The 25,474-nt window shown below is 40.4% G+C and overlaps 2 protein-coding genes across 8 annotated transcripts in view; one reads left to right on the top strand and one right to left on the bottom strand.

The window, feature by feature from the left end:
- The first annotated feature begins 4,785 nt into the window (after nt 1–4,785).
- Nucleotides 4,786–5,529, top strand: LOC131234888 (auxin-responsive protein SAUR71-like). The gene has a single exon (XM_058231878.1). The coding sequence runs from the start codon at nt 4,811–4,813 to the stop codon at nt 5,237–5,239; it is 429 nt and encodes a 142-aa protein (XP_058087861.1). The 5' UTR covers nt 4,786–4,810; the 3' UTR covers nt 5,240–5,529.
- Nucleotides 5,530–6,435: 906 nt separating this feature from the next.
- The window catches only part of LOC131235711 (phosphatidylinositol-3-phosphatase myotubularin-1), a 124,651-nt gene continuing 105,612 nt past the window's right edge, over nt 6,436–25,474 (bottom strand). For all 7 annotated transcript variants that reach the window (XM_058233024.1, XM_058233023.1, XM_058233020.1 and 4 more), the window contains 5 exons: nt 21,476–21,706; nt 18,913–18,972; nt 18,728–18,792; nt 10,442–10,721; nt 6,436–7,497 (listed from right to left, as the gene is read on the bottom strand). In XM_058233024.1, coding sequence (XP_058089007.1) covers nt 6,976–7,497; nt 10,442–10,721; nt 18,728–18,792; nt 18,913–18,972; nt 21,476–21,706 — 1,158 coding nt within the window. In that variant the 3' untranslated portion in view covers nt 6,436–6,975. The remainder of the gene's footprint in view (nt 7,498–10,441; nt 10,722–18,727; nt 18,793–18,912; nt 18,973–21,475; nt 21,707–25,474) is intronic.

The raw sequence follows: 25,474 nt of genomic DNA, 5'->3' as shown, positions 1-25,474 counted from the left end.
ATTGGAACCTCCGTTGGCTTAGAAGCCTTTAAAGTTATATTGCCTTACTTGCTTTAAATTGAAGGATTATTTAAGTTAAGTAATTAGAAGTTTTAGATAGGTATAATATTTGAAAAGTCCTATTCACCCCCCTCTAGGACTCTCGGACTATTCCATACTTCTACTACAGCGGTCTAAACCGCAATTTCATAAATACCTTCATTCCAGCCTTCCAATAAGTGTAGTTAGACCTATCAAAATAAGGCGGTCGTGTGATGACACATCTATCTTGGGTATACATAATTCAAAACCTTATATTGGATCAACTCTAGGCGATTACGCCCATCAAGAGCTACCCACTTTGATATCAATTGAAATTGCGTGGAATAGTCTATCATGGCGCATGCGGAAGCTTGGCAAAGCTATATAATTATAGCTAAGTCTTAGAAGAGAGAGATTAAGGCCACTTTAAAAAATTTTACCTAATTAATACAATTTACCAATTAAAACTAATAAGGCAAACTAACACAAAGGCCCTTAAGCCGAAGTGGTTCCAATCACATAAATTACAAATAATATAACAATTAAGCAACTAGTCTATAATGATAGTGAGCTTATGTGTGCTTACAAGTTAAGTGTCTAGCATACAAGCATTCATATGATTTAACTAATTAAATAATAAGCATGAAGAGAATTGTGCTCAAATGACAATCGCAAACACACGCATGTATAGTAATTCGGTTTCCCTACTCCACTCCCAGTGGATGCACTCTTCTCGACCATATTGGTATTCACTATCGGATGTTTTAAACCAGGTTCACCAATAACCTTTACAATGGTTTCACTTAGGTAACTAAAAACCTACACGTACACTCTCGTGTCAGAGGAACACGTTTCCACCCGTGTTAGTGGCTCTTACAGAGACTAAGATGGTTTTCTATCGACTAACCAACAACCATTATATGTCATAATCTAATTACCTACGTTTTGCTCCTGTCAGAGGCTAATATGTACTCACATGTGTCTGGTGATTACGATCATAATCTAAGGCTCTACGTACACTTCCACCGAAGGCTCACGAAGGAGACTAATATGTATACACCCGTGTTTGGTGAATTTAGCTCTACACGAGCCTATGTGATGTACAATAACCTATTCGAGTTTAGTCACAAACCCTACACTCAATCGTACACAAGAAATGAGTGTAAATAGACTCTACAAGTGACACTTACTTGTCAGATTAAGCCCTGTTGATGCGTCTTGCTTAGGTTGTTTGATTAATGCTCTCCCGCGCTTCAATCCGCTCCCTTTGTGCTCTCCCGATTGTTGACACAGATGTTTAAGCTCTAACGATCGGTTGCCTTGGATGACATATGCCAATAAAGTAACCAAGGTAAGGGAGGATGGTGGAATCTTCTACAATTAGTTGATTTCCTAAAGAATTCACCTAGATAGGCGTTCAAGAGGATTTACACAATGTTTATGCTTATAAGCTTGGGTTTAATCTTTAGGAAATTGATAAAATCAAGTTCATTTTCAAAGATAGCTTGGAATGTTCATTCAAGTGATAAATCACAAGGAAGATTACTTAAATCTCTTTGGTTTAGAGGCTTATGATGATGGATATGAGCTATGAATCACCTATTGCATCAAAAACCCATCAAAATGCCCAATGCATGAATGTCCTATATAAAGGTCCAATGGCCATAAAACAGGCAGAGAATAACATCCTTAATCGATTGTTCGAGGGCCATCGATTAATCGAGCTCTATCGAATTTAGCCAGAAAAATTCATTGGATAGTGAACTTTCGCTTGAGCTCACCCATGAGACTATTGTTTTGGGCAGTTTGGATTACAGTAGCTCAGGACCTCTATAACCTATCTAAGCATATTCATATTAGGCTCCTAAAGCTATGGAATTATCAACAAAAAGGTTTACCTATTAATGTTAAGATCATCTATAGGTTAGGTTGTTTTGAGTCAAAGATTAGGATCGCCAAGACACCTCAATTTACTTGTTCTTTACTTCTTTGATTCTCCAAGTCTTCATGTGTCTTCAGTATTTAGTTTTCAAGGTCTCAACCGACTCACTGACATACAAAAGCATGTTATTGACAAATAAATATACTAACAGGTGCACCACATTCCCATGGACGAGGGGTAGAGCGACATGGACCGTTGAATGTGCGACCGGTGCGGTTCGGCGCACAAAGCAATGTCTCTTTTAAGGGACCATGTATCTACCCAAGTAAGGCATAGTTCAGGCCAAGGGCCCGTGCATGGAGATGTGTGGACCACGAGGAGCACCAATGGCGCAGCTCAGGCTCACAAGGCACGTAAGCAAGAAGATGGCCACCGGGGCTGACGCTGACTTCCAAAGGGATGGCTCAGGAGGATGCATGGATCCACCATAAGCCCTACCTTGTGCTTCATCAAAGAGAGGGAGGTGTCGGCCTGGCAGTGGCTTATCCGTGACTGCCAGCCCTACTACTAAGGTAGACCATGTTTAAATCCTCACTCAACCGTAAGGAGTGCCAAAAGTGAATGGCTGGTTATATTGTCTGGTACTCCGCGACGGTCCGGTAGCAGCTTGGTGTTGGCCTGGCCGCTCCTCACCCCACTATTGGCCATCGCTGATTGCAATATGGGCTGCGTGGGATGGCTTAGATTCAACTTGCTTCCTTCATTTTTTTATTTTTTTTTATTTTTTTATTTTTTTTAATTTTATTTTAATGCCAGTGCCATTACTGGACTTGTAATCTTCTCATATGTAGCCTGCTTGAACTGACGAGCCCAACCCAGCTTTGTTTCGGCCTCGAACCTACTTGCTTGGTCCATGGGTTAGGCTTGGCCCTTGCATGCATGGGCTGAATAAATGTGTTGGGCTTGGCCTCAACTCAAATAAGCCTGACTTGGCCCCAACCCGACTTCATAGATAGATGTGTTATACTTATATTGCACAAATATGTCATTCTAATCCCTACCGTTGGTTTCATTGCTGACCTACTTAATCAACAGATAGATTTGGAACATTTAAGTGAGAAATAGGGATTTTAGCAATTTTTGAGTCAGGTCGGGGTCTTGTTTGTTATGTTAGCTTGGGCTGGAATCTTAAGTATCAAGATGGGGTTGGGTCTAGCATTGTCCCCTAGTTGACAGCCATAGGCTGCAAATGAGTTGGGTCAACCCAATGGGTCATTAGACAGACCCAACAACTAGTGAGGGCTGGTATAAAAGGTATACCCTCCTCTCGAAATCAACCCTGCTTTACCCAACCTTGACCTAGCCTCTTGCCTAATTTGACTTAGACCCGACCTGAATTTTAATATCTCGGTCCAAAATTCTGACACAATTTTTGAATGAGTCAGGTCTAGTCCCCTCCACTCGACTGTTCCCCTGACCTGACAGCACCCAACCCGGTATGCATTATAGTGTATGTGTGTAGTACGGGTGTAGTTAACCCCAGCTGAGACAGACCTGGTTGTCTCATTTATTATATATCCCATTTTTCAATGCTTATCTTCAAAGTTTCCCTGGTACGTTATTTTTGGTCCATCTTGTCTCTCATGGACATTCATGTGGAGGACCACACTGGAGGTCCATTGCTTAGCCCATCCATGATTGAACCTGATTGAATGCATGTCCAGATTATCCTGACCATATGTTTGGTGGGTTCGACCATAGATGGATAACATGCAAAAAAAAAAAAAAAAAAATGGCAATGTTCTTGGTGCTCAGTTAGTGGGAATTAAATGGGGAGTTAGAAACGTGTTGGGTACTCCATGTGATTGACGCCATCTATCTTACAGTAGGGCCCAAAAGATGGAGTATCATGATCGTCCAAGCATGAAGCTTTGTGGACCTGTTGCCCAAAATTTCAAGGGAGTTGTTTCAGTTGAAGGTGGACAATTTCTGTGCTTCTATTCTTAACCGTCTAATTATAGTGCACAAAACCAAACATTAGGATTGTCACATCAGGGAAATTCTTGAGGTGTATCCTATCTACCATGTGACCCAATAGACAAGTGGTCTAGATCCCGCGACCATGGACTATGATTGTTACAATCCAATTGATAACGTGTATCCACATAATTCATAACATTACTAATATATCCATGCAAACATGCATTGTGGTGGATAGAAATAGAAGAAACATGGGAAGTTATTTTAGAGGGTGGCATAGTAGGAAGGTTGATACACAGGCAATCAGATTTTGTATATTTGGCAAACATCAACTCAAAAATCAAACCGACCGAAATTCAACTCACACTACAAAATCAGTTTGCCTAAACAACCCTTAACTCTGATTATTTGGACACTTGCTTGTTGAAATAGGTCCTTTGGTTAATTTCTTTTTCTTTTTCAATCGTACAATAAATGTTCACCAATCGAATGGTCAGATAATTAAATAAAATCCTAAATTTAGTTCATGATACATCTAAACTGGGACCCATAATCGAATTACTTGCGTGCAATTTCAAACTGCCTGTGTATCATCCACCACGATTTGGCAGAGTATCAATGTTCTTCTCTACAAACATACGTCGTGTCATGATTGCACAAGACCCAAAATCCCAGCGAGGGCCCATCACCAGCTCATCATCAGTAGCACGAGCGGTCACAGGGAATGTTAGTCCTACGTGGGGCACTACACGTGAGTACATACAGAAAAAGCCCATGTGCTTCCCACAGCGCACACATGCGCCGTGAGCCACTTTCTCATCATTCAATACCCCACCATTCCCATTATAATAACTCCTCAAACACACACACACCACAAACCTTCAATTTCTTACTGGCCCCATTAGAAAACCCATAGTCGCCTCAGCCATGGCTCGAACCGATTACACAAGGTTTAGCCTCTACAGCATCACCAGGCTCAGACGGATGGCCGAGAAATGGCGCAAGCTCACCAAAGGTGCAAAGGACACACCGGCAGACGTCCCACCCGGTCACTTAGCTGTGAGTGTCGGCAATCCAGGCCGACGGTTTGTCATAAGGGCCTCCTATTTGAACCATCCTGTCTTCAGGCAACTATTGGACCAAGCCTACGAGGAGTATGGGCATGAACACCACGGCCCGATCGCCTTTCCTTGCAACGAATTCATCTTCGAACAGATAATCCAGTCACTTGGGCGAAGCAAGGAATGCCATAGAATGAAGCAGCATTGTTGTTTACAGCCAACGGAGAAAGAGAAGGGTGTATTGGGAGACTGCAGGCCAGTCCTGCATGGGATGTTGGGGAGAGAGACGTGGTAGTTGTAGTTGCATCATTGAGTTAGACGGTTTTCACATTAACCGATGATTTCATTCAGCTCCATTGGCGACTCTAGTCGGCTGCACGTTATTATATTATATCACATTCTCGGTTAAAAGGAGATTTGACATTTTAACAAATATAGGAAGTTTGTGCCAAATCCTTGAAGCAGCACCTGATCTACTAATTCTTTCTTTCCTTTTTTCTTTGGTATTGTGAGGATTAGTAAAGAATCTCTTGATCAAAAGTTCCTGTTTGGACCACAAACAATGCTAGCCTTCCACATTGTTCATTAGTTGGACCCACAGGATGGGCAGTTTGGCGAGATTGCTTCTTTTTTTCTTTTTCTTTTTTTTCTTTTTTATAAATATCACCCATACTATTAGAACGAATGCTCCAGCTCAATTTCTATCACCACCATACCGTGCTAACTTGAACCAATTCGGTACTTTTGACTGGGTCAGACTCAGTCCAGATTAGTCCAGGCCAGACCCGGACTCTGATTAGTTCAGGCATGCTGGACTCAGTACCGAGTCGAGTGGAGTTCGGGTCAGGCCTAACTCAGTCCGACTCGACTCGATGCCCAGCTCTACTGATGGCACGTCATGTGACTGGACCAATCAAATATTGCCACATCAGGCCTCACCCAATCCGGTTCCCCTTTTCCCAGGGTCATTTACTTTATTCAAAAAAAGAAATAAGAAATAAGAAAAAGAAAAATTGTCTATGCCAGCTAGGCATGCCACAGCCTCAAATAGAGCTCCCTTCGTTATCAAAGTATCTGATCTGGGCAAAGGCCCACAGTTCAGCCATCAACACAGCTGACTATTTCAATTGATGGCCTGGAAATAGATAATTAAGGGGCGAAAGAATTTAATTATTAAAAAAAAAAAAAAAAAAAAGAGGCAAAGAGAGGGGAAAAAAAAAAGGAAGAAAAGCAACGATGAGACGCCTACCATAATCTGTGTCAGGTAAGTCTTTGGACAGTGGTCAAAAAGTGAAAAAAAAAAAAAAAAAAAAAAAGGCCTATGAATTGATGGAAGAAAAATGATCAATCAGACGTCTAGCATCTTCATGTCTGGGAAGTTTTTGGACAGTGTTCCATCAACAACAGTGGTTTACTGAACCACAGGGGCCCTACTTGCAGAGATAATGATGGCCCAAAAAAACCTATACAACTACTTCACAGAAGATGGCATTATTTCCAAAGTGGCCCAAATATTATACAGTAAGTAGATTGCAGCTTAAAATCAAGCTAACATCCCGATAAAAAATATACATTTAACGCTGTATCAGATCAGTAGATGCTGTACATACACAGCTGCAAATGACTAACAAAACAAAGGTTGGCAGCACTAGATTGAATCATCTTGACTTCGCTTCTGCTGATCGAAGCGTAATCCAATTGAATCATTTTTTGCCATTATTTATGTACAAACCAAAGTCTTGGCTACTGCAGAGTTTTTGTCTTCCACCACCATTTTGCAGAGAGCATGGCATTCCTCCCCATATGGTATCCCGTATCACCTTGAATGCGTGGGGAAGGCTCTTCTGAAAAATTGAAATCCATTCCGCAGCCTGAATCTTCAGGAACTCCATTCAATTCCCTTCACGAAAATCCTCCGATCGGGTATGGATGAGTCTGATCTGATTGCCTGAAAAAAATCGGCTCAGATATCTCTCATCTGATGACAGCCTGTGGAGGTCAAACAACTCAACTCAAACTGCCACCCACTCCTTATTCTGACCCGAAATAACAATCATAGATAGAAAGCCGGTCAAATGCATCAAAGTTTGCCGTCAACCCAACAAACTGGCTCGCAAACTGCGCACATTCAGCGTCAGGCCACTTGCAACCCCCCTCTCTTGTGCGGAATGGGCATAGATTTTCACATGGCTGACCAGCTAGGTTGTTAGAAGCTACGTCGTCAGCAATGACTGATATAGACACTGAAAGATCTGATTTTTCATCCTGCTGCCCACTGTCTCCATCCGTGAGTTTGTGAGGAGTGTGAACGAATTTCTGTTTTGCTTGGAGCGGCGAGCTTTCCATGTCCAAGGCACAGTCGCCACTGTTTGAGAAATGCACCTTGCATCCAAGCGACTGTATTGCCCTCTTAATGGCTAGGCTCTCCCTGCAGGCCCTTTTGGCCAAATCCATGGCTGAGCTGCTGAGCTGCCTCTCTTTCAGTAACTCTGCCGTTAGTGATTCCATGCTGGTTATGACGTCTTTAGCCTTTGATTCTGCCATCTCTTTTGCCTGAAACTCTCCAGATAAGAAAACATTAGAAATTTTTAATGGAAGAGCTTCTAAAAATGTAGAACTTTTAATGCCTCATCTCGTCTCATCATCAACTATGAGCCACCCACCACACATCAACATTCCTCTTTTATTAGCCTGGCTCTTGGAATCGGCCATGGCAAAGGCTCACATCGATGACACCACCACTCACATGCCAACATGGTCCAACACGGCCCAATTATTACCTACAGGCCTCGTTGGTGAGCAAGTAGAGTAGTATCGTGGAGGAGCAGTTGCCAAGCAAACCACTAAGCATAATTTTCCCACACACATGCACGATTGTGCTCAAATAGTTGGCTGTACAAAATGCTATGAAACAAATTGATATATGGTTTAACAAAACCATCCACATGCCAACACGGTCACACTGCCCCATGCTGCACCTTAGCACAGCTAGTGTGCACTACCCACTAGGGACAGAAATGGACTGCACGAGGGCCATGCTGAGGTTGGCCCTGGCCCAGCCCTAGAGCCCTAAGCCCAGCCCTGGACCTAACAGGCTAAAGAGACCCTGGCCCTAGCCCTAGCCTTTGAGGGTTGGGCTGGGCTGGGCTACAGCCGGGCTAGGGCCGAGATAGGATGGGGCTGAATCAGGGTGGCCCTATGAGTTAAAGTGAAAATAAAAAGGTGATTTGGATGCCACCAAATCCAAATGCATCTAGTGTTCAAAGTATCAATATCTCTACAAGTTTCGCTGGCTGGGGATACGAAAACAATATTGATGTTGCCGATAACTGGAATTGCAAGGAAATATTGGAAAAACACAAGGAAAACAATTGGGATTTTCAGTGAAACTTCAAAAGATGCTAAAATACACATATTTGCCTATATTTAGGAATAAAAATTGCAAAAAGAATGCATACATAATAAGTTTTCATTTAATGGGGAGCCTAAAGGCATGTGATGTCGTAAGAAACTAGTCCAACCATCCATTGAAACTTCCATCCAAACCTCTATCGATATTTCAAAATATCGACAACACATGATATTTCTCCAAGAAATCATTGACAACTGAAAAGGAAATGAAAGACTAGTCTTGAATCGCCCATGTTGCGGTAGCAATAATATTGCAATATGATCGATATTATCATCGACAAATTATTATTATTATTATTATTGTTGTTGTTGTTGTTGTTGTTGTTTCCAAAGCAAAAACTCCGTGGGTCCCACACCCCCCACCATGATGTATGTGTTATATCCATGCGGACCATTAATTTTGCCTCATTATTTTAGGACATGAGCCCAAAAATGAGGCAGATCCAAAACTCAAGTGGACTACACAGAAAAAGGGGGAATTGAATGTCGTCTACCATTGAAGGCTTCTTGGGGGCTACAAGACTTTTGGATCTGCCTCATTTTTGGGCTCATGCCCTAAAATAATAAGGCTACAAGGATGAACGGGGTGGATTGAACACATACATTGTAGGGGGGCCCACAGTTTTGGGACGTAACCATGGTTTGTCTCGTTTTTCATGTCAAAGGAAGAGACCAGCCCATGTAGATGTCAATATCTTATTTCCATATTTTCAAATTGTAATTAATAAATGCCAGTATTCGGTCAAAGTACAAGTAATTACAGTAAATCAAACAGGCAATAATCAACATACTATTTACACAAGGGCCTAAGGATGGGGTCGGGCGGGGCTATTTGTCACTGGCCTATTCCAGTCTGGCTTAGACACCAGGCCTAGATTTTTAGCCCAAGCCTAGCCTTGAGGCCAAGTTTCGGGGCCCAAGCCCTGGCCTCAAAAGGGCTGGGTCAGGCAGCCCAGCCCATTGCCTCCCCTACTACCCACAGGAATTTTGCTCAGGTTGTTCCATACAAGCCTGCTGAGACACAATTTTCATGACTTGCCTCAAATCGGAAAATAAGATTTCGGCCATTTAAGTGAAACTTAGAAAAATGTCAGGGTTGACCAAAATGACCTTGAAAACCCAGATGCTAACACGTTCTTGCAGCTAAATCATGATACTGAAGTATATATTCATGTGTGTGTGAGCGCGTGTGTGCATGGGGCATGCTACTAGGGTCGGTAAGCTACGGAGATACCAGGGTGATGTGGGGCCCACATGATGTGTGTGTGACATCCAACTGGTCCACAGATGCGTCACCTCAAGAAACCCTCAGGGCCAAAAGTCAGACCAATCAAAAACTCAGGTGGGCCACAACACAGGGAACAAGTTTGAGGGAAGGCAACTGTTGATTTTGCATGGGAGGTCCACCATGTTGTGAATACGGAATCTAGGCCATTCAAAACCCTCATATGGACTGGTTGAAGGGTCTGGCCAAAAATCAGGAGTTTTTGCACCTCAGCTGAGCCTCAGTGAAAATCAAGGGTGGGTCTCCCCCCCTGACTTGTTCCGTGCTGAGGCCTACCTGAATTTTGGATCAAGCTTATTTTTGGGTCCAGGTGGTTTTGAGGTGACGCATCTAATGGATGGGTTAGGTGTTATATATACATCACGTGGGCTCTGCATCAGCCCGGTACCACCAAATGTGCGTATGCGTGTGCATGCATGTGTGTGTTGGTGTGCGAGAGCACATGCTTGCATGCATGTGTGTACGCGTGTGCATGCATGTGTGTGTTGGTGTGCGAAAGCACATGTTTGTGTGCATGTGTGGCCACTCCAACCTTGATAGAGTGCAATGGTGGAATAGGTTCCAAAGCTGACCCAATTAGTTGGGACAAGGCTTAGATGATGATGATGATTTATAGACAGACACAAACACACTAAGAAAACAAGGGAAAAGGTAAAGGTATTCTTCTAAAAACCAGGAAGACAGATGATAAACTATGATTGGAGTATTAGTTTCACGAGACGGAGACATCCAAGGAGAGTGAAATCGGATGATAAATGAAACTTTCACCGTCTAATTTGAGAAGCAAATGAAAAATGATACCTTCTGGATATCGGCAAATTTCCTAGCCATATTCCGACACTGAGCTTCAAGTTCCCCAGCTTGTGCTTCTGAAGGACACGCCCATCTCAGATGAAACTGGGGCCAGAGTGTCGGAGCTAATGCTGCTGCAGGAGGTAACAGTGGGCCATTGTGTTTTGTGGGATCATAAAAGAGGTTACAGTGCACATGACAAGAGCCTTCAGAACGTCGCAGACTAGCCAAGTACACCCACATGCATCCACAGGTATCAGAAATACGAGACTGCAGCCTTTCCTTTTCACTGATACATAACAACAACAGTCAATTAAGTGCTTCCATGTTATCTGAGGCAGTTTCAAGACAAATAAATAGATAAAACTTAAAAAATGAGTAAAACATTATTCCCTCAAATGGAGTATTAAATAAATAATAATAATAATAAACCCTGTCCACTATAATTATTGTTCCTTAAAGATGATTATTGCTTTCAGCATTGTCCTCACAACCTTCTGATAGCTGCTTCTTCGAATGTGGATTGATTTATTTTTTTTCCTTTTTTACTTTTTGAAACGATGATGATATTTCCTTAAACAGGCTGAAGCCTAAAAAAAATAAAATAAACGAATGTACAAGAAAACCAAGAAAAAAACAACTACCCTAGTAACAACAAGCTAGGATTACGCTTCCGGCCGTTCCTTAACATTGTGACATGCCCTTTTGAACACTTCTAAAACTCCTTACTTCTGAAGCATCCCTCATTTCTTTCCCACCATAAAGATGATTATTGCTTTCAGCATTGTCCTCACAACCTTCTGATAGCTGCTTCTTCGAATGTGGATTGATTTATTTTTTTTCCTTTTTTACTTTTTGAAACGATGATGATATTTCCTTAAACAGGCTGAAGCCTAAAAAAAATAAAATAAACGAATGTACAAGAAAACCAAGAAAAAAACGACTACCCTAGTAACAACAAGCTAGGATTACGCTTCCGGCCGTTCCTTAACATTGTGACATGCCCTTTTGAACACTTCTAAAACTCCTTACTTCTGAAGCATCCCTCATTTCTTTCCCACCATAGAGCCCATGGAGCCACTAACGAGCTTAACCTCCACAGCCTTTTTCTAGTGATGGATTTGTTAGTACTAAGGTCATCTTAAAGCCTTAAGACATTTCCTAGTGACATGTAAACATACAGTAAGTATTGGGAATGTGACATTTTTCAGGCCCAAGAAAACTAAAGAATTCACTAGCCTGCTCTTCATCTGCTCAATTGAGTCCAGCATTTGCAGTATCGCCAATATTATCAGTATCGACCTTGGCCAATTCAAAACATCCTGGAAGTCATTAGACTTCAGGGTATTGATGAAAATATCATTAAATATTGCATTGTATTGACGATATATCAATACAATGTGATATTTTCAAAACATTGCCATTGTAAGTTATAATGCATCAACGATAACTTTTGAAAGTATCATCGATACCTGTGATACCAACAGCCCTCTCCCCTTTTTCACACAAAAAAAAAAAAAAAATCAAAGATCAAAAAAAAGGAAATAATAATTTATTTTTATTTTTTTTTTAAAGGAAACCTACAATTGTCAAATCTTCCACTTCTAATCCATTCTTGAAGTAAATTTGACCAACACTCTTCAATTATTTAGAGAAAAAAACTGATTTTTTAATGTTGTGCAAATCAAGATTGGACGATGGGTGGTGGACCCTGGTTTCAAATGGTGAGTTTTTTTTTTTAATTTTAATTCGTTTTTTTTTTCCGTTGTAAATCACTTGGGAAAACTTAGAAATTTCCTCAATTTCACCCATTTAAATTGCAATTTGTATGGAAAAATCGCATTCAACATATTGGAGGCTGATCTACAACTTGACAGAGGTTTTAAATTATTTTGAAAAAAAAAAAAAAAAAATTCTTATTAAAAAAAAAATTAAATCAATAAAAATTTTAAATCCATTTGATTAGCAGTTATTTAGCCTTAATTTGCAAGTGTTTATGAGTGTTGGTTGATCTTAATATCAATTACACTCTACTTTGTTAAGTTGGAAAATTTGGGTAAAATCTGAAATTAAACCCATTTCACCCATTTAAACTGCAATTAGAGTATGGAAAAATTTTGTTCAACATGTTGGGGGATGAACTATAGATTGACAGAGGTTTTTTTAAAAAAATCCAGATTGATTAATGGTCATTTAGCCTTAATATTTATTTATTTAATACATTGAATGTGCTAAGTGCTAACATCCTGATTGCTTAATTTGTTTCACAAATAAAGACAACATCAAGCAGATATCCCCTGAAGAAAACTTATTATGAGGGTTAGTGTACACAGATTGTGTTCCTTTGTGAAGGGCATGTGCAACCGTTGAAAAGTTGTGGTGCCCGAGAATAGTAAGAACTTTCTTCCTTGATGAGTAGACCTTGAGGTCTTTGGTTGAATTGGAGCTTGGTGCATCTTCAATCTAAAACTTGTCTATGACAGTAAGTGGAAAAGGAGGAAGATGTTTACTGTGTTGTGAATTGAAATAAGGTACATATTCAACAAATGTCACATCCTTAGAAATGTATCTTTTCCAATTTACAAGACGGTAACATTTGTACCCTTTTTGAGATTTCAAGTATCCTAAGAATACACATTTTACCAATTGTAGTCCTAACTTGGAGCAGGATGGTCCAAGAATGTGAGCGAAGCATGTGCACCAAAACAATTTTGGTGGTAGAGTAAATAGAGGTGCATGAGGTTGCGAGGTTTGTAATGGGTAATTACCTTTTGAGAACATCGGTCGGAGACCAATTAATTAGTAATGCTTTGATACCATGAAAATCAATTGGGGATAAGAGAGGAGAGAAGGGAACATGAGAGGAGGGAGAGAACTTGCTAATTCTCCCCTTCTCATTAGTCCTTTATTTATATAAAAATACGACTTAGAAGAAGAGAGGGCTAATTACAATAGGAGACTTAAGAATGAGAATATAAGTGCAATTAGGAAATCTAAGCCTAATCCAAAAATAAGGTAGGCCACAGGTGCACACAATCTGTATACACTAACAATGTGCATAGTTTTTTTTTTTTTTTTTTTGAAGACACAGGGTGTCCCCACCTCTTTTTGAAGTGAGACTAATCCATGCAGATACACGCAATCACCCACTACCACGTGTATCGAGTAAAGCCAAGGAGGGGAATCGAACCCTCACCTGTAGGGAGCAAACCTACGGTGAAGACCATTCGCCCAAACTTCATTAGGTTTAGGGCCCTATACAAAGGAAACTTATTATTTCTTTTTTAACATCTAAAGTTTTATTAAAAAATTCAACCAATTTCCCAATGTTTCCCAAAAATAGCGATACATTATGTGATATATCATATATTTCCCATTAGATACCCAATAAGTTTCTGTACCCAAGGGTGCAATACATCTGTAGATACCGATACTGAAAACATTGCTCGAGTCCAACTCAAATTCAAGTAGTCAAGCTTTCAAATATTGCGAAGAAAGACCCACCAAGTGGAGGCATGCCAGTGGACAGGGTGCATTTCCAACTCATTTAACGTGCTGAATTGTCATTTTCTTTGCTTAGCAAAGCTGTAGGACACTCCTTGACTTGCCTAGGCAAAGTTTGTGATAAAGGGCTTGTCTAGATTTGGGCAAACTGGTGTCATGACTAGTGTTTTAAATAGCTTCTACGTAGCATGTACCTTACGCTATGTAGAGTAGCATAGCCTTAATGCTACATAAATGATGAAAACATAAGTCACATGTAGCCTATGCTACATGCTAATTTACGCCTACATGCTAAATAGCCTATGGTAAAAGTTACTTTTCACTAAAACAAAAATCAATTAATGTTTTCAATGATTTGTTATATTTTTCTATTTTTCAATAAAAATTAGTTAATCTTTTCAGCCATTTTAATAAAAATAATAAAAGTAATAGCATTAAATCAGTTTTCTTGCTCTTTCTTTATCTTGGCCCTGTTTTTCCTATTATTTTAGATTCTGTTCGGTTACACCAAATATCAAGAACTTTCATTATTAGTCAATATAGTTTGGCACAATATCATGAAATTTCATGATATTTGGTGCAACCAAGTGCAACCTTAATTAAAAATCTACAGGTAGCATTAGCTTACACTACACACAGTGTAGCTTTTACCTCATGCTTTAGGGGAGTGAATGTAATGCTACATGCCATTCACTATTTAAAACACTAGCCACGACTAGCAATCCATCAAATGCTATCAGGGCTAGACGGTCAAGGACATGCTATTATTGACCAATGTTTTCAGTATTGACAATATCGTGATGCAGGATATGAAAATTAGATATGATGTGCAAGATTTCAAGCTTTAGATCATAATAATTTAGAAACAATCACAATAATTCGACATCCCACATAAAGTCAAGCATTCAATAAGAGGAATCTATGAGGTTCCAAGCCTACACATGTTAGGGCTGAATCAATTAAAAATTATAGACCAAACAATGCTTAAAGGATAGTAGATTCATCCACACATGCAAAAGATTATTTTCCAATCCAAGGAATTCTCACATTTCAATTCGGGAAAACCTAGGGTTTCAAAAGTGATATAGAACTTGGGGATTTGAAATGATCCAGGGTTAGGGTTATGGAAATAAGGCGAAAGAGGAGTGAAATAGAGAAGAGAGGGAACTTGTGATCAGCCCGCACGTGTGGACAGCAAACCGGCCTGACGCACGTGCGTGGATGACGGCCCGCACATATGTGGGGCCCACGAATCTGGAATTGGCCAGCTAGGGCCTGGTCGGCCAGGGATGGGCCACCATCCCTCCAAATTTCAGGGCAAATGGATGATCGGTTTGAACACGGTGCTCCGTCGAAGTTTCAACACTCCTACTGGGTCAGATTCTGAAAATCTGTTGTAGGGGAAAGATTAGCTGCAAACGTGGATGGATTTGATGAGGGGATGGCTATATGAGATGAAGAATATGGAGGGTAGGAGATGGGGGCGATTTGGGATAAGTGTGGCTTCGCACCACGGTAGTTAGCCCTTCAAAGAATGGAGGGTTTCGCACCCAATTAGGTTTCCATAACTCAAAGAATTAGAGAAGCAGGAAAACGCAGAATTTTATTAATTATCTTCAATGAAAAAAACCTTACAAGGGGTTGCCTATTTATAAGAAAAACTTATACCCAAAAGTCGCGCCATGTGCGCATACTATTACTTAAAGACGAATTAATCAAAAATAACAACTAATCAATGCAATCTAAACCGTTCATGATGTTCCTAATAACGGTAATAAGCAAAACTCAAAGTCCTAGATCACCTAAGGTAGTGGGCCACGATCATGAGATCCAATGATGGGATCCACATGATGATCGGGTCTACTCCAAGGAACCAAAACACAGTCCTCTAACTAGGAGGCCCTGCAAGGATGTCGCCATTGATCCAAATCGAAGGTGGGGCCCTCCTTGCGTACGTGCATAAGGAGGGCGTGCGTGTGCCCGAGATGTCCCCATCAACTCTCCCCGGCTGCGAAGATTTCGCCACTGGCGAAACAACACATAGATTAGGACTTTGAATATAAAGGAAACCTATTATGTGCACTTATATTAATAGACTTTGAATATACTTGCATCAGTTCAATCAAACAACACATAGATTAGGACCTCATACAAAAGAAAACTATTATGTGCACTTGTTTTTTGTGATGTTTTGATTTCTGTGTATTGATGTCTTTTTTTAACAATCCTTGAAGCTTCATAGAAAAATTCGAACAATTTCCCAATGTTTTCCAACAACAACGATACATTAAGCAATACAATCGATATATCCCATGCGATAACCAATATGTATCCGTATCCCGATGGTACGATACATTACGCGATAATGATATGAAAAACATTGTTATTAACTAGTTGTTCCATCCCTTGTTTGTCAAGGAACCTAGAACAAGGACTGGATAGACTGTGGCACGTGTGGAAAACTTAAAGAATGCTCGAAGGCATATTCATACGTGTGCATGTGCAAATTGACGTGTGTGCCACATTTTTTTAGTGCTCAAAGATTGATGGTGGCACATGGACAAGTGAGATTCTTGAACATGGATGATCGCACACATGGCACATTGGATCACGTCATGATCCTCATGTGCACGAAGCCCATAAAGTATCTTTGACAAGTAGTTCTACCTTCCACTAGAGACACCTAACTCATGGTCCAAGGGTGGCATATCCATGACTAGTCAGCACATTGGTTCACGTGCACAAGGGTTAACAAACCATGGACACGTACGGTTGTCCATGACCACAAGTCAAGACACAACTTTGCCCAAATTTAAATGGCCCCAAATAGTAATAGTTAATAGAATGTGTAAGAGTAGTTAATAAAGTGTGATTTCCAAGGTGCCTAGCTTGGGTTCCCTAAAGTACGCACTTATGGTCAAGGTGGCTAGCTGTGTTGAGGATCTTCCAACACGACTGCTAGATGCCGTAGAATGGTCATTTTCTCCATCAGAAATGGGAAGAAGGAACAAATGACCATAGATTATGGTTTATTGAAGAATCGCAACATAAGGACTTACCAAGAGGTCATCCATCCAAGTGCTACTCTCGAGTCTCGCCCAAGGACACTTAATTGTGGGATTCTAGTGGCATCCAATGGCATCCAAAACACAATACTAGCTTTAACACACCCACCACAGACTATGGTTTCCATCCAACTAAACCTTGGAAATCTCCTTCCTCTCCCCTTTCATGGATTAATTGACAAGATTAGCAAAGATCTTGTTTCTTTCCCTTTTCTCCAGAAACTTCATTTATCATTTTATAATCTTGAACAGCTTTTTTTCCCTATAAATGGCAAAAGGGTGTTGTTCCTTAACCGCCCAACATTCCATCCCATTAAGCATAATTTCCCTTTCAGTTTGAATGATACACAACGATCACATAAAACTCCAAAGGCACCTCTCCAGTTCTTCAATCCAGATTGAATTCTATGGGCGGCATCCTTCTTAATCTCTCCACTCTCATGAATTACTTACCCAAGATATTGGAAGTGGTCATTTTGGGAAACTTGTTTGCAGCAACCTTCTTCTTTTAGCCAGATCCATGGGACCAGCCATGGCAGCCCAATGGTATGTTTTAATTAAATAGTCAGATTTTTCTACAACAAAGACTGAAAAATCTACTCACTAAAGCAGTTAATCTTCAGAAGATTTGGCTACAAATATGGTTTTCAATGTAATCAGCACAACAAAAAATTTGTGGAGAAAGCCATTTTGTAGGTATGGTAGTGATGCAGGGGAATAAATGGGCAGTATGCACAAGCAACTGCTACCTTGTTACAGGATCTCTCAAGGCTGCCACTGAGCTAGAAGGGACTCATTACTCCTGTTGAGGTTTCTGTAGTTCTATTGACCGATTATGAGATCAAGTTGTCTGTGTATCACGCCAATTTAACCTCTAAGAACACAAAAGGTAATGGAATTCCAGGTTCAGTGACTTGAGGAAGTCGCACGGACAAATCCCAATGTTTTGACTCCATCTACCTCAATTTAAGAACCATTTTGTGTGTCAATGGTTCCACCATTCACGAAGAAGTATGGCTTGGTATTGAAGCTTTCTGTTTAAAGTCGGTTGCTCAAAAGAAGACCAGCTTTTTTAAATTATCCAGAATAGATTTCAAATTTGAGAAGAACTTCGATTATCTGGAAGAGTGTGCTCGTTGCTCCAAGAAGTTACCTACAAATGAATATGTGGCATACAGGTAATTCATGTTAACCGTCCAAATTATGGGTCGCATATGGGTCCCAGTTTAGATGTATCGTGAACCAAAAATTACGCTTATATGATTATCTGACTATCAGATTGGTGGGCATTTATTGGACAGTTAAAATGAAAAATATACAATGGTCCTATTTCCAATTGTCCACGAATCAGAGATTAGATTTTCTCATTCAATCTGATATTGTGCTGAGACTAAGTGACAGTAGCCTCCACAATCTGGTATGTAGAATTTCTGAGTGCCTGTGTGTCGAGCACCCTACTGTGCCTGAGTATCAAATAATTCCCCTTCAAATTTACAGCAAGCAATTTTCACATACCACTGCTTTCATTCATCTTCATTTGAATACACACTGACAAAAGGACAATATCAAGAAACTACAAAGATGCAATGTATTTTTGAGTATGCCAGTTGGGGTGACACTAAATCAGAATGGATAAGAATCAACTTTCAGGAAGATGGAAGCCAAACAAAACAATGGTTAGTTAGAAATGAGAGGTAACTCAAGATAAAGTTCAGAAAGAAGGTACCTGTTGCATAAAAAGTTTCCAAATCGACAAGACAACATGCAGTCCAAGAAGTCAACTAAGAAGGCCTTAGATCACCAAATGAGAAGTAAATCAGCAAAGAGTTTTTCCAATGGACCAAGGAAATTATGCTCAATTATTGCCCTCAAAACAAGCATAAATTTGATGGTTTAGACTAGTGTACTCACCGAGGTGAACTCAAAAGCACATGGATACATCCGTAACAACTGAGAAACACAATCAACCCACTGCAAACCAATACATGTAAATACCATATCAGCAATTTAATTTCAAGATGCCATGTTCAAACACGCAGGTTCTTTATATGGTATATGCAAGATGCTGCATAAACCTCTACATTCTAAATATAAATTTGGATTACAACTAAATCAACAATGAGAATATAGAACCATAATTTTTTTTTCTTGTTTTGAAAGGTAATGAAATTTAATTAGAAAAGAAGTGCCAAAAAAGGCTTCAAAAGCAAAAACAATGGCTAATGCCCGATCAAAGAAGAACAAATACACTTATCAAAAGCCTTTAAATTTGAAGCCCATCCCAAAATATCTAACTTCCCACTTCTAAAAACCTCCAGCACCATCCCACTTCAGTTCCAGAGGCACCGATTATTCCTTTCCCCCAAAGAGCTCAAATGCCTACCATCATAGCTAACCTCTAAACCACCCTACCCTTTTTCCCAATCCCACCCCCATGCCATGCTAGAAACAGATCCTCAATGGACCCCAACATCACCCACGACATGCTCGAAACAGTCGTAATTCACTATCCAAATGAAACATTTGATTCTCATTGGTACCATTCCATAAAAAAATCCCGCCTCAACTTCTCTCGTCTTTCCAAAACAAACCTCGGACGCCCAATTAGAGACATGAAGTAAAGCAGCAAATTTGCCGCCAAAGAAAAATGCCTACTCTTCGCCTTGACAATTTTCTTTCTACTCTTTCAATAACCTTGTCCCACGGATGCTTCGCAGGATTACCCACACATAATAGTAGAGGCTGAGATACAAAGTCAGAAAAGGCCCTATACAACACGCTTGAATACCTCTGCTAACCTCACTACCTTCATCCTTAGATACGAACACCCAACATCCTACTTTTTTAGGATGTTAACCTTCAAGCCCAACACCACTTCAAAGAATCTAACAATTTTCCTCAAATTATCCACCATTTCTTCTTCAGCATCTCAAAATGTAATAGTGTTGTTGATGAACTGGGGATGTAAAAACTAAATAGAACCATAATTTCAGATTAGTTAAAATATAAATCTGGATAAAATATTATCCATATTCCTGATCATGTGGTTTAGAATAAAAAACTTGGGGGGATTGGTGATTTGGGCCAAGCAGTAGTGAGCCATCATTCTAGTCATAAAATGGAGACTCTCACTCATGCACCTGGCCCAAAAATCAGGTTGCTTGTCCACTCATAATGTGTCACAAGTATTGGTTAAATGTAGACCATAATCATCTAATGAATGGTTAGACCTCACTCACATATGATATGTTGGCATGTGTATTGTGAGACCCCGCTCCATCTCACTCTCTGGTGTAATTGTCGTATTATCGTCTTTGCACGTGCATGATATGTGCCCATTACCAATTTCTGAGCGTAGAAAGAGAGTCCGAGAGAGATGTTCAAATACAAGTTGGAACACCGAGTTATGATCCAACTAGCACATTAGTGCCAACTTGTCATTAGGGGTGGAAATGGGTCAGGTTTGGGTCGGGTCGGGTCGGGCTAGGCCCCAAGTTGACAAACACTTAAGACCCATGGCCTGAGCACATCCCAAGCCCAACATGGGCCTAGAATAGCAAGCCCAAGTCCAAAAAAAAAAAATGGTTAGGCCCGAGCCTGACTGGCCTAGCCCGAAAATTAATAAAATCCTTATTTGCCCCTCGAATTTTCCTAATATATACATTTATCAAGTGGGTCACACATGCATAAAGAAATAAACATTTTAGAAGAATGAAACCAGCATTTCGCATTCAAGATAGATGGTTGCCTAATTAAGGATTAAAATGGCATATTTATAGGATATAACATGTACATATAAAGTTGGGTTGGGTCAAGATAAAATGACTTGAGCCTAAGCCTGACTAGTAGATTGGGCCATGCATCTGAGGCCCAAGCCCACCCACGGGCCAAGGTAGTAGGTCTAAGCCTGGCACAAAGCCAGGTTGGGCAGGCTGGGTGGCCCATTACCATCCTTGTCATATGTGCATGAGATAAAACCTATCCGAAAAGTTGGGCCCACAAAAAATCAGGCTAGTTGACTCATTAGGTGGGATAGGCATGTACTTTGGATCAAATCAATGGACATCTATTCTTTTATACTGGGTGGCCCACATGATGGGTGTTTCTGGAATAACCAATTATGGTTTTCTACTAGGTGGCCCACATGATGAGTGGTTCCACTTGTTTTTGCACCAGGTGATCTTGCATAATGACTCTCATGCAAGTAGACACATTGTAAACCAAATAGAAGACTACATTACTCTATTCACTTGTTGAATCTAAGCATATATTCAAGGAACAATTGCATTGAAGGGGCAATAAAAAAGCATATATAGAAGCATTAGTCATGTTTGAGCATGTACTACTATACAAGTAAAAAGTACATCAAATATCATTCCAACATTACTTATGGTATGAAGTGCCACAATATCATTAACCCCTTCATAAACATTTCACAATGACATCTAAAAAAGAATCTTTTGAATAAATGCACCTGCAAAAATATGGGAGAGTAATTGCTTGATGTTTGTGGATGTGATGAAGAGCTAGTTGAAGATGTGCGCAAGGTTCCTGAAGATGTACGGATTGGTGAAGTTGAAACATTCCCACTTGAAGATTGTCTGGGTAATTCTGAGGACATAGTACTATTTCCAGATATTGTAGGCATGCCCATGCGATCTGAAAACGGATGACCAAATGCAAGCCAATCTTTTTCCACAAGTGCCTGTAAAACGATAAAGATGATTTATGTTCCATCTATGTCCTTTTTAGTCCAGATGCATATGCTAATTACATTTGAAGTATACAATCAATAGATGCAAGGAACTAGTGACATTATGGTTTTTTATTTTCGAACATTACTATAGTTGTTACTTGTCATATGAGGTTTTTATCAACAACCTAACGTTGACAGATAAATTCATGGGGCCTACCCTACAGACCTTACCTGCTTCACAGGCCCTATCTGGTACTATCAGCTCCTATCTGGCAATATTGGGCCTTGCTGAAAGTGGTGGCTTTTGCTTGGTTAGAGGGCCAAAATAGAATCCTAATCATGGACAGCCTTCACAAGAGAGATATGGTTCTACCAAATATTTGCCTATTGTGTATGAAGAGTGAAGAATCAATGGAGCACCTATTTATCCCCTGCCCCTTTGCGTCTGGGGTGTGGTACAACATTCTCTCGTGTTTTAAGGTTCTTTGGGTTATGCCATCCTCTATTGGGGATCTGATCTTTTTCTTGGCACAAGGGAGCAGGGTCTTTGCCAATAAATGGAAATGGCGCCTCGCCTTGTCGGCTGCCCTTTTGTTCATTTGGTGGGAAAGGAATGATTAACAATTCAAAGATAAAAGTCATCCCATGAGTTTTACCATAAATTAGGTGCTCATGATCATAAGGGTATTGGAGAACAAGTCAGGGGTTAGGTGGTTGTATCAAGTCTTCTACTCTCCTTTTTTTCTTGCTTTTGTTTGTGTGCTTTGCCCCTTGGGCCTTATTAATAAAGTTCATCCTTAAAAATATATTTTCTTTATATATATATATATATATTTATTTATTTTTAAAAAAAAAAAAAAAAGACAGATAAATTCAGCATAAAACACTTCACACAAAAACGAAGCATCATTTCTAATTTACTGACACAAGGTCTAGCTATCTCAGAATTAGGAGCTTTAAAGATGGGCCAAACATCATCAAGTAGTATTTTGCCACAAGGCCCACAATAAAAATTCAAACAAGAACTACATAATCATGGTAGCAAAGAAAATCTAAAACACTCTCATTATTTCATTTCTCTATTATATGATGCATCACATTTTCTCTAGTGATTACTTCCAAGTTCCAACTCACTTCGAAACACTCAAATATTCACAAAAGTCAAAGTGAACCTATGTTGTCTGGCACGTTGAAATGGGTAACATAACCATGTACTATAATACAATTTGTGTAAATGTGACACTGTTGCGCACCTAGGGGTGCAACTTGGGTCGGGCTCAACCTGAACCTAACCAGCCCAACACGAAATTTGAGTCGGCTTGGGCTCGGGCTAAAAATCCCCAACTAGCCTCTGAGACAGGTTGGGCTCAGGTTGAGGCATTGAGCAACCTGAAACCAACTCTTTTTCTTTTTCTTTTTTTCTTTAAGGCAACATAAATTTTATTAAGAGGGCGCCAAGATTGAGCAAACAATACAACCCAAAAGGGCAAAAATGCAGCCCAAGAAAGGAAAATTTACAATCTTTCAACCCATCTAAGCAAGAAGCCCATTCCACAACATATAACATGGTCCTTCTAGTGACCCGCTCCCCTATATTGCTCTCATTTTGAAAGCACCTCCCATTTCTTTCTTCCCATATCATCTAAAAGTCGGCCAACAAATAGTCATTAAAGAGCCCTTGCTTGCTTCCAAAGGCCAACACTATGCCAAGCCATGAAGAGCATGCCGACAGAACTTGGCATCATTCAAGATATATTAAAGTTCCGAAGGAAGTTGCTTCACACAAAGCGCACGAGCTAGTCAAAGGTGTACACGAGTCAAACCAAGTCGAGCTTGGCACGGCTCGACTTGGCTCGGCTCAGTCCTCGAGCCTGACTGGCCAGCTCGACTTGATTCGGTCAGCAGCTCGGGCCAGTTCGAGCCAAGATCGAGCCTCAGTGGCATTTTCTCAAACACATGAAGTGCACTTTCAATTTCTCATGAAATGTAAAGCAGCAGCATCAGTTTATAGGTATTTCATCAAACACTCAGTAAGGAACATAAAAATCAAGATACAAGGGTATTTGTTTCATATCCATACCTTCCTTACCACCAACCGACACTTCGCTGAGTCATTTCATCAAACACTTGCTGAGCAACATCAATATATCAAAATAACCGAGTGAACTGGTTCGATCCGAGTTTGATTCAAGTTGAGTTCGATCCAAGTTGAGTCGAGCTCGGGTAAGCTCAAACTCGGCTAGAAATTTTTTTCAAGCTCAAAAAATCAACTCGACTCGGCTCGAACTCAATTTCGAACCGAGTTAAATCGAGCTTTTTCGAGTCAAGTCAAACAAGCTAACTGAGCTAACTCGATTCGTGTACAGCTCTAAAGCTAGTAATGCATGAAAAGCTGATTGGCCGACTCAGCACCTATCATACACATGTTACAAACATGAGGGATCACCATCGACCATTTATGAAGGTTGTCTGTTGTTAGGACACTCCCTTCCGACTAACCATCCGAAAGCCACAACCTTCGGAGTTCCATAACACCACACATGTTGCATCTTCTTGGGTTCACCATCCCTACTAATAGCGGACGGGCAACGAGAATAAAGAAAATAAAGAGAAAGAACGAAGATTTAAAGGGTTTTAAGGAGAAGATGTGAAGATTAGAAGAGAAGAAGAAGAGGGTGGGAGATTAGAATAGGAGATTAGAGTCGGAAAAGTGATAGATCTAACCAAAATCAGCACCGGTGGTGGTCTTGGAGTCAACACCAAGATGAGGAAGAGGAGTCGTCACCTCTTACCAGGTAAAAGATCTTTCTTCAAAAGAAAATCAGCTTACAATGCCTTTCTTTTTCCTGAAGAAAACCCTATATAAGGACTACCAGGCTGACTTATCTAAAATAATTATTACAAAATACCCACCTGAAGTAACTTTTCTTACAAAAACACTCCTGCAGTGACTTCTCTTAACAAAGAGCACAAGTGCGCTTGTTGGGCTCAAGGGGGCCCAACCTCACCACCTAGTTAGATTGTAAAAGTGGTCAGCTGGCCTGTGAGGCCTAGAGAAAACAGTGGGTCCCACCCCAACATTGGTTCTCTGTTTGTAGACTTTAAGGCCCCCATCATCTCGAGTTGGCAGCTTGGTATCTCTTGTACAAATCCAGATCGAGACACTGAAAAATTGGAAGCTGTTATCCAGGTGCAATGGGAAGCTGGTCTACCCTTCCACTTGACAAGGAACTTATAATATCTGTCATTCTTAGTAGGCACCAACTGATCGTTGTATGCATCTTCAATCTTTTCGCTTATAGTAGGCACCTAAGTTCCATTTGAGCCAGTAGGAAAAAGCAGAGTGCTACCTTCTTGGACACGGCAAAGGACCATCTTGTTGAACAGAACCAGTGGGAAGTCCCCATATATGAACTCTAAAGTACTATTTGCTGGGAACCCATAATTGCTCTTTAGAAACTGCTGGATCGCACTCTTAACATCAGTTTCGGAATCACCCAGATCCTGCCTAGAAAAACTCTTGAAGACAGTACCCTTAACAGCTGAAGGAATAGGCAGCAAGCTTTGATCTATGCTCATGTGAATCGATAATGAGTCCTTTGGCTCTGTAATGGACAACTCTGCGTCATTGAGTGTCAAGATTGCAAAACTTGCATAGCTAATCATCTCAGCAGATTTCATCCTGGCACATTCCCTCTCAAAATGTTCCATGCCTGTAATGACAACTAGTAGTGTCAGCTTCTTTATCAACTCAATCATTAGATCTGATTAGTGAGG

This window comes from Magnolia sinica, chromosome 19 (genome assembly GCF_029962835.1).
Source record: "Magnolia sinica isolate HGM2019 chromosome 19, MsV1, whole genome shotgun sequence".
NCBI lineage: Eukaryota > Viridiplantae > Streptophyta > Magnoliopsida > Magnoliales > Magnoliaceae > Magnolia > Magnolia sinica.
This window is presented reverse-complemented; position numbering and strand designations above follow the sequence as displayed.